At 38.6% G+C, this 10000-nt stretch overlaps 2 protein-coding genes across 11 annotated transcripts in view; one reads left to right on the forward strand and one right to left on the reverse strand.

Annotated features, from left to right (window-relative positions):
• Positions 1–10000, reverse strand: part of LOC113645130 (tripartite motif-containing protein 16-like) — a 664889-nt gene that overhangs the window by 325608 nt on the left and 329281 nt on the right. The window lies entirely within an intron of this gene.
• Positions 1–10000, forward strand: part of kif1ab (kinesin family member 1Ab) — a 47230-nt gene that overhangs the window by 35509 nt on the left and 1721 nt on the right. For 6 of the 10 annotated variants that reach the window (XM_047820338.1, XM_047820337.1, XM_047820340.1 and 3 more), the window contains 12 exons: positions 603–626; positions 934–1048; positions 1825–1958; positions 2057–2118; positions 2641–2786; positions 3583–3762; positions 5084–5155; positions 7121–7239; positions 7443–7556; positions 7660–7852; positions 8209–8327; positions 9587–10000. The exon at positions 9587–10000 is cut by the window's right edge and continues 1721 nt beyond it. In XM_047820338.1, the coding sequence (XP_047676294.1) occupies positions 603–626; positions 934–1048; positions 1825–1958; positions 2057–2118; positions 2641–2786; positions 3583–3762; positions 5084–5155; positions 7121–7239; positions 7443–7556; positions 7660–7852; positions 8209–8327; positions 9587–9629 (1321 nt within the window). In that variant the 3' untranslated portion in view covers positions 9630–10000. The remainder of the gene's footprint in view (positions 1–602; positions 627–933; positions 1049–1824; positions 1959–2056; positions 2119–2640; positions 2787–3582; positions 3763–5083; positions 5156–7120; positions 7240–7442; positions 7557–7659; positions 7853–8208; positions 8328–9586) is intronic. The other 4 variants (XM_047820346.1, XM_047820345.1, XM_047820342.1 and 1 more) reach the window with 1 other exon arrangement.

Here is a 10000-nt window from a genome sequence, read left to right on the forward strand (position 1 = left end):
TCTTAATGGTTGCTTTTTTCATTTCCTTCTTCTCTCTTTTTTCCCCTCAAAAAAACCTAAATACACTTAAACCTTTTTATGTTTAAGTTCTGTTTGCTTGCTACGGTTTACTTGCTAGAATGTTTATTTGCTACTTCACAGAACTACAGTTTCTATTCTATTTACACATTCCAAAGAAATCTGCGAGATGATGTAAATTTGTAAAAATGAAGCCACGCCCACTCCCCGACGAGCTACTGTGAAGTTATTTGTACCGATGTCACTGTACTCGCAACCGAGAAAAACACATATTCAGCTCAGAGCCCAAAGAGTAGTGAATGCTAGCATGTTATTTGCATATTGCAACCCAATTGGATGTCATGTTTTATGATGTAATAACTCTTCCCCAATCACATTTCCCCTAAATGGAATTTAATCATAAAAAACAGATCTGATGAAGTTTATTGTGACTTAACACATTTATAATCGACTTTACCGATCTGATGAGTAAACGAACAATAACAATAAGTAAATAAACAATAGCGATAAGTAAATAAAGCTAATAGAACTGATCTTCACTGTGCTCTAAATCTAACGATGCTCTTGCTGTACTTCCTCTCTAGCGTTTCCTTGGGAATCGATCATAGGTATTTTCTTTATTTTCTTCTTTTCTCTACATGAGCATGTTGTGGTTCTGAGCTGAGAATCAGTTACTGCATGCAGGAGAAGCTTTAACACTGCGTCAGCTGCACGTTTCTGTAGGTTTTGTGCTTCAGAGGTTAAATCTGGAGGGTAAGGCAGCATAAGGGACATGTGAACAAATGTCATGTTTATCACGTCTCCTTTTACTGAGACCCACATAATTCTACAGCAAACAAAGTGCTCCGTACTAGAACACAATTATCTCACTTATGACTTTTTAATCCTTCTTGTTTCTGCTGCGACGGGCTTCAGGACGTTTTATCGCTTCGAGGCGGCGTGGGACAGCTCCATGCACAACTCCCTGCTCCTGAACCGGGTCACTCCATACGGAGAGAAAATCTACATCACGCTCTCAGCGTACCTGGCGGTAATACACATGACCCTTAATGTGCACTTTCCCGCTGTGACATTCAGACCGTCAGCTTCAAAGGCATAGATGTGAATGTAGAAAGTTTTTTCAGTCAGTAATATTTCAGTAATTTCAGTAATATTAGCATATTGCGCTCCAATTGGCCGTTATGGTTCATGATGCAATAACATGTCACTTTGGATCTTAACTCAGATTTTCTCATAAGTGTTTTGTATTTTTTGTATTTTTATACACTGCACACTCGTTTTTTTTTTTTTTTCAGAATAGATTATGATAATGATCATTTACGTAACTGCAATGTGATTGGCGGTTGGATTTTATTATGTAATGGCACATCAGTCTTAAACATTACCTCAGATATTCTAATGATTTGCTCAGCTGCAATGACTTTTTTTTACCCTTTGTACATAAATAATAAAAACAGCAATAATACTTTTAAACAAAATAAAATGAATAATAATTTACTTACTAAAAGATGAATTGCTATAATACATTATTTACCTTTTTTGAGTTTACAGAATAATGTCATTATTTAGATGCAGAGATTTAAAAAAATTCACTTTTTCTGTCTTTTTCTTATGTAAAAAAAAAAAAAAACACCTCAGATGATAAATTTAGTTTCATTTAGCTAATTACAGTCATATTTAAATCATCTGGACTTAAAGAAATTACACATAAACATTAAATGTAAAATAAACTCACTTGATATCCTTTATTATCTACGTTTTTGAATTTACTGCTAAATAATTGAGAGATTATTAATAACCCCTCAGATGGAGCACTGCACCCAGCCTACAGTCATCACCAAAGACTTCTGCATGGTTTTCTACTCCAGAGATGCGAAACTTCCTGCCTCGCGCTCCATCAGGAACCTGTTCAGCACCGGAGCTTTCAGGCCTTTAGAGAGGTGAGACACGTCCCCGTCCTCGTCCTCCGTGAAAATGGTACTTAATGTAACATTAACATAACTGACCTTAGTTTTTTTTTTGTTTTCTTTTTCTTCAGCAATCGTGTGACCGGAGTGTATGAGCTCAGTCTGTGCCATCTGGCAGATGTTGGAAGTCCAGGTAATAAAAACTGTTTGTAGTTCATCAGTTATATAAAATAACACACAACACACACACAAACACACACATACTATACATACACACACAACCTGTTGTCACTTATATTATAGCAGCTATAAACAGTCCTTCTATCACTAGCTTCTCTTTATTCTCTCCCTCGAAGTCAACAAAAGAAAATAATTTCAGCTTGTCGCATAACAGAAAACCGTCACAGTTTAAACTCCTCTGAAAACATCCAGCTTCACCTCTTACTGTTACAAAGCACTGACATCGGAGACTCCTTCCATAAAAAGAAAACTTATCAACAAACACAAACGTATCAAATTTATTGATTATGCATGTAATGCGTATATTATCAGTGGATCGCCCAATGAACATGTCCTTGTGAACGAGATGTTGCTATCGAAACAAAAAGCGTTGTAATATCAATATAAACCTGCTCTACAGTCAGAGCTGCTGGTATAGGAATATATTTCTGACCAACTGGAATTTGTGTGTTTGTGTGTTTGTGTGTGTGTTCAGGAATGCAGAGGAGGCGTCGGCGTGTGTTGGACACATCGGTGGCGTATGTTCGTGGTGAGGAGAACCTCGCTGGCTGGAGGCCTCGCAGTGACAGTCTCATTCTGGACCATCAGTGGGAGCTGGAGAAGCTCAGTCTCCTGCAGGAGGTGCGGAGATCAGAGAGAAGGGCTTGATGTTTAGAAAGGGGAAAACAGCTATGAGAAATTAATGAAGAGTTAAAAAGCTGTCAAACAAGACTAACACAGTGAGAGGGGTATGGCCTGAGACATCAAAGAAATTTAAAACTTTAAACTTTTCATTTTTTTATTTAAGTGTTCAATATTTTAAGTTCTAGTAGGATCTAATGGGGGACACGGTGGCTTAATGATTAGCACGTTTGCCTCACACGTCCAGGTTCGGGATTTGATTCCCGCCTCCGCCTTGTGTTTGGAGTTTGCATGTTCTCCCCGTGCCTCGGGGGTTTCCTCCGGGTACTCAGGTTTCCTCCCCCGGTCCAAAGACATGCATGATAGGTTGATTGACATCTCTGGAAAATTGTCAGAGATAGGCACAGGCTATAATAACAAGAACTAAATCTAATATTGATAGCATTTTCTTGCCAAATTCACACATAGATCAAACCTTTTTAGCTAAGTTTACCCCAAGACGCCAGATTTAAAGATATCCAGCCAAATGTCACCATAGGAACAACAAAATCAAGACCTTCTAGCTACATTTTACCACAGATATGACTGAATTTCACATGTTGTACTTAAATTAGCATGTAGAGATCAAGGGTTTAAGTTAGCTATTTAAACACAAATTGCTTTGTCAACGTAAAGTTAGCTATCTAAATGTATCCACTGAGACAAGATTTTATCTTCTCTAGCTACACTCATGATGGAGTTGATCGAGCTAACATTAGCTACTATTTTGTGTGTGTGTATGCGTGTTTGTGTGTAGGTGGAGAAGACAAGGCACTACCTGCTGTTGAGAGAGAAACTTGAAGCGTCTGTTCTGCTGAGTCCGGAGTCTTTGTGCAGTAAAGACCTGATGGAGTCGCCTAAATCCCTGAGTCCCAATCTGGCAGGCAGCCCCATACTGGATTCAACCAATGAGAGACAGAGGGAGCTGGCTGCCAAGGTGATCAGTGTCCCTCCATTTTATCCATTTATTCACATTGATCTACTGATTTGACGTTATCTGTCCAAATTGAACCACACAGCTGAAAGATTTGTAATTAGCTAGCTGAATCTGAAACTAACAAGACATCGTGATTAATGTTTTCTAGATAAATATGAATAAATTATCCATAAAGCCGAAGGATTAGAGAGCTAAATCTAACCATATTTAATGTTAGCTAGCTAACTTTACCCAAAGAAACATTATATTTAATCTTAGTTAGCAAACTTTAACCGCAGCCCCAATAGCAATAGATTTTTTTTTTGTTATTTATCTAACTTAACCAAAGAAATATAATCTGTAATGTTTTCTAGATTTGACATCATCTGGCTAAATTTTCCTATAAGGCTGAAGAACTTAAGGTTAGAGAGCTAAATCTAATTAAGATGCATCATATTAAAACTTATTAAACTAACTTTAACCAAATAAATGTATTAAATATTTTCTAGATTAAATGTATTCAGACAGACTTCAGCTTTCATGTTATTTAGCTATATTTATCCATAAGGATAACCGGTTTAAGTATGACTAGCTCTGAATAGAGTACGATTAGCTAGCTAAATTTTGTAATAGACTTCCAGTTTAATTTTAACTAGCTAACTTAAACAGAATTGATAGCTAAATTTAACAAATACCTAAAATAACTAAGTTTAGCTAGCTAAAGTTCAACATAAAAGCAACATGTTAGTGCCTTCTAGCTAAATCTAATCATAGGAAGAGAAGGTTCAAACTTTATTTTTCAACAGAAAAGCTAATGCTAGATGTCAACAATTCACCCGACAGATGACAGGTCTAACATCAGATTATAAACATCTAATGGGATCGAACATTATTAACCAACCTTCAACAAAAATGAAAACAGATTTAGTGTTATTTAGATATAATATATATTAACAGATAGATATCGACAGATAACTTAAATACTTAAACTATAAATAACTTAAATGGACAGCAGAATTTTCTGCATCGCTTAAACTCGGGGATGTCAGATATCACGCCATTTTGTATTATCTAGCTAATTTTCTCCATATAGAGCACTTTCTAATGTCATCTAGCCAAACTCAGCAATAGGGATAACAGATTTAAAATGTAATTTTTGTGTTGGCTAGTAAAGATAATTTGATCATTTTAGAAAAGATAAGAATGCTACATTAAGTAAAACCAACATCTAGAGTGTTGGTCAGACAAAGAATTCACGTTACAAATGTTCTTACATGTGTAAAGATGTTTTGATGATTTTTAACATCTGGTCTAAAGCTAACACTCTTCCTCTGGTCCTCAGTGTCTGCGACTGCTCATGCACACCTTTGACAGGCAGTACAGCCAGGTGAGCAGCAGTGCCAGTGAGAGCAAGGTGAGACTTTACCACCCCGGGCCCCGAACCACGGGCCTCGTCTCTTTCCCAGGCCCTGAATGCCCTTATAAATATTCCTTTTTTTTATTTAGAGAGAGTAGTCATAAATTTAAAGCAGTTATATGTTTTTTCCTCGTTTAGAAAAGTACATAAACTTCCTTCACCACTTCCCCTTTTCGCTCTGATGTTTACAGAGTAGTCGATAATTTAAATTTTTTTGCTGTAATTTTACCTCATTCACAAAGATTAGTTTCTTTATTTCATTGAGCTAGAGTAGCTGCTCTGTATTTCTACCTGACTTAGACACAGCAGTCATAAACCCATACTATATTTAAACAGTATTTAGACAAGAGTCTTAAATCTGCTATATATTTGTATATTACAGACAATTATATATAACAGTCAGGTCCATAAGTATTCAGACAGTTATATATAACAATTAAATTCACGTTTATTTGTATAGCGCTTTTTACAATAGACATTGTCTCAAAGCAGCTTTACAGAACATGAATATAGAGCAGAAGGTAAACATAAGTAATAATATAAAGAATTAATATAATAAAATATTCAAGATTATTATTAGATATATATATATAGTTCACAATGTGTATGTATTTATCTACATTCAGTAGGTACATAACAGTCAGGTCCATAAGTATTCAGACAGTTATATATAACAGTCAGGTCCATAAGTATTCGGACAGTTATATATAACAGTCAGGTCTGACTCCCCTTTTAAAGGGGAGTCTCCCCTTGCAGACTTGTAGACTTGTAGACTTGTCCCCTTGTAGACTCCCCTTGTAGGTATGTTTTGGCTCAGCTCAAAATTCAAGAGGTTTATTGTCATGTGCACAGTGAAAACTGAATGGTTTAGACCGTACCATTAAATTCTTACTTTGCATGTTTCCCTTACAAAAAAGAATAAAAATGAATAAAAAAGAAATGAATGAAAAATTCAATAAAAACCTACAGTTTATAGTATATACTGTACAGATACACGGTGCAGATACAGTACAGTACCGTCTTGTCAGTTTTAGCAGTTTTTTTTGACTAAACCTGAGCAGAACCAACAGCAGCTCTGTAGCACTTGAACGAACAGCAGCTCTGTAGCACTACAGACTTCATCCAGCTCATTTTATCAACAGTCCCATCATCAATACTGTACACACCATAACACTGCACCGAAGAGGATGTTTCACAGATGATGGGGTGTTTGGATCATGCGTTCTTCCTTTCCTTCTTTAAACATCCTCTTACTACAAGATCATCTTGGTTTCATCTATCCAGAGAATCTGATCCAGAACTGTGCAGGTTTTATATGTTTTCTAGAAAAGTTCCTGAGAGCTTTGAGGCAATCCTGAGGTAAACCCTCTGCATTTATGTTCATGAAGGCGTCTATTGATTGTAGATTTTGATGTTAATACTCCAACCTCCTCCAGAGCGTTCTTGACCTAACTAGATGCTGTTTAGGGATTTTTCATCACAATAGAAAGCATTCTGTGATCATCCACTTGTTGCCTTTCATTGCTAGTTGTTCTTAAAGTTTCTGCTCTCTCTGAACATCACCGCTTGTCCAGCTACCAATTACAAATTGAACACTCAGAATCATCTCCAGACCTTTTATCTCCTTAAATTGTGATGAAATTAATGAAGTCATGTGCGACTGTTCATATGTTAGAGCTATTCTAAACTAAACTAAATCTGTTGCTAAAGCTGAGTTGTAAATTTGTTTGAGTTTAGATAAAATCTGGTTAGATATCTTCAGATTCAGGCAGAGCATTCTGAATACATTCTCCTTAATGTGCACCTGTTTCATTTCCTCCATCCATCCTGTGGTGGATGACACTGAACCCTTGCTGAATGACTCCGGGCCTCTTCTGATTTTTGACGTAGAGGGTTTAAGCTTAAATTTGTGAACTGAGAGTATCTGAAGACTGATGATGTGCTGTTCCTTGGTTTATGCAGCTATCGGAGATGTCTGCGTCTCTGCTAAGAGACACGTCCTCCTCCGCTCTGAGTTCTCTCACTCCCTCCACTACCTGTCCTTCTCTGGTGGACGGTCACTACGGAAACCTCGACCTCAGGTTAGTTTATTCCTATTACAGTCTTTTATGGTCTCTGTTGTTTTATATATGTGTGTATTTTATTGTGTAATTATTTATTTGTGATGTTATTGTACGGTTCTTTAGTCCTTCACATCAGCAGAACATCTGTCTGTGTGTGTGTGTGTGTGTGTGTGTGTGTGTGTGTGTGTGTGTGTGTGTGTGTGTGTGTGTGTGTGATACAGTGTTGCAGAGACTCACTCTGGAGCATCCAGTCCAGATTTGGACCCGTTCAGTCCTGAGGAGAGGAAACCTCGAACCTGCACATTTGTCCCCAACATCCAGGAAATCCGAGTCAGGTAAAACATTCGGTTAAATAAAACACTAAAACTACACAATTCAACAATAAATGTGTAATTAATGAATTTTGTTGTTGTTATCTTGTGGTTCTGGTTCCTGCAGCCCCATCGTGTCTAAGAAAGGGTACCTGAACTTCCTGGAGCCTCACACCAGCGGCTGGGTGAAGCGTTACCTGGTGGTGCGGCGTCCATACGTCTATCTGTACCGCAGTGAGAGAGACAGCGTGGAGAGAGCTGTCATTAACCTGTCGTCCGCCCAGGTGGAGTACAGTGAGGAGCAGCACGGCCTCCTGAGGGTGAGACGGGCTAACAACTATCTGTCTGTCTGTCTGTCTGCCTGTCTGTCTGTGCTAATATCTCATGCTATTTATAGATTTGATTTACAGTTAAATTAATTGCTCCTATCTATCTATCTATCTATCTATCTATCTATCTATCTATCTATCTATCTATCTATCTATCTATCTATCTATCTATCTATCTATCTATCTATCTATCTATCTATCTATCTATCTATCTATATGTCTATATGTCTGTTTGTATATCTAGCTCTATATTTTTCTGTCTGTCTGTGATGTCACAGTCTTTCCTGTTAGACATTGTAACACTTATTATTATCTCACTACTGACTATTTCCTGATTTTCTCTGCAGACCCCCAATGCGTTTGCGGTGGTCACTGAGCATCGTGGAATCCTCCTGCAGGCCGGCAATGAAAAAGAAATGCATGACTGGCTTTATGCCTTCAACCCACTGCTGGCTGGAACCATCAGGTAGAACTGCACTCCCAGTGTGTCTCAGTATATCTCAGAATCTCACAGTACCAGTGTCTCACGCCGTCTCTCAGTGTGTGTCTCTCAGTATCTCGTAGCATCTCTCAGCATGTCTCAGTGTCTCTCTCAGTGTCTCAGTGTGTCTCTCAGTGTGTCTCTCAGTGTGTTTCAGTGAGTTTCATTGTCTCAGCATGTCTCATCATGTTTCAGCATGTCTCAGTGTGTTTCAGAGTCTCAGTGTGTCAGTGTGTCTCAGTGTGTCTCACTGTGTCCCAGCTTCTCTCATTGTGTCTCAGTATGTCTCAGCATGCTTCAGTGTGTCTCAGTATGATTTAGTGTTTCAGTGTCTCAGTGTGTCTTAGTGTGTTTCAGTGTCTCTCAGCATGTTTCAGTGTGTCTCATTATGTCTCAGAATCTCAAAGTACCAGTTTCTCACACCGTCTCTGAGTGTCTCTCAGTGTCTTTTAGCATGTCTCAGTGTCTCTCTCAGTGTCTCAATGTGTCTCTTAGTGTGTCTCTCAGTGTGTCTCAGTGAGTTTCATTGTCTCAGCATGTCTCAGTGTGTTTCAATGTCTCAGTGTGTCTCAGTGTGTCTTACTGTCCCAGCTTGTCTCAGTGTGCCTCAGCATCAATTTGTCTCAGTATGATTTAGTGTCTCACCGTGTCTCAGTATTTCTCAGCATGCTTCAGTGTGTCTCAGTATGATTTAGTGTTTCAGTGTCTCAGTGTGTCTTAGTGTGTTTCAGTGTCTCAGTGTGTTTCGGTGTGTTTCAGTGTGTCTCAGCATGTTTCAGTGTCTTTTAGCATGTCTCAGTGTCTCTCTCAGTGTCTCTCATTGTCTCTCAGTGTGTCTCTCAGTGTGTCTCAGTGAGTTTCATTGTCTCAGCATGTCTCAGTGTGTTTCAGTGTCTCAGTGTGTCTTACTGTCCCAGCTTGTCTCAGTGTGTCTTACTGTCCCAGCTTGTCTCAGTGTGCCTCAGCATGTTTCAATGTGTCTCAGTATGATTCAGTGTCTCACCGTGTCTCAGTGTGTCTCAGTGAGTCTCAGTGTGTTTCAGTGTCTCAGTGTGTCTCAGTGAGTCTCAGTGTGTTTCAGTGTCTCAGTGTGTCTCCATTAGTTTCAGTGTGTCTGAATAATTCTGTATTGCGGAAAACTAAAATGATATTCCTTCAATTATATTGAGTGAACAGACTAAAATGACTGGATCTTATGCTGGAGATTTCTTGAACCTGTCATGTGGATTATCTCTTCTCCTCAGGTCGAAACTCTCCAGGACGAAATCCACACAGATGAGGATGTGAACACAGCAGTGCTGGTCCTCTGTCTGAGATTAAACACAGAAACTCAACACACTCCTGTGGTGTAAATACTGGTGTGAAGATAATACTAGCCTGTGCCTGCCTGCCTCCCTCTCTACTGCCCCCTGCTTGTGTGTGCGTAAGAGAGATAGTGTGACAGAGTGTGTGTGAGTGAACGTGTGTGTGTGTGTGTGTGTGTGTGTGTGTGTCATTAGCAAAAGTCCTAAGTACTGTAACTCACCATAAGCTTGTTAGTGATAATTATGATAAAAAAATCAGCACCATACAAAACGCCTCCGTTTTAAAATGTAAAGACTTTAGCCGCTGTAAATGCGACACAATGCTGCATATGTGTGTGTGTGTGTGTGTGTGTG

This window comes from Tachysurus fulvidraco, chromosome 11, assembly GCF_022655615.1.
Source record: "Tachysurus fulvidraco isolate hzauxx_2018 chromosome 11, HZAU_PFXX_2.0, whole genome shotgun sequence".
Classification (NCBI taxonomy): Eukaryota; Metazoa; Chordata; class Actinopteri; order Siluriformes; family Bagridae; genus Tachysurus; species Tachysurus fulvidraco.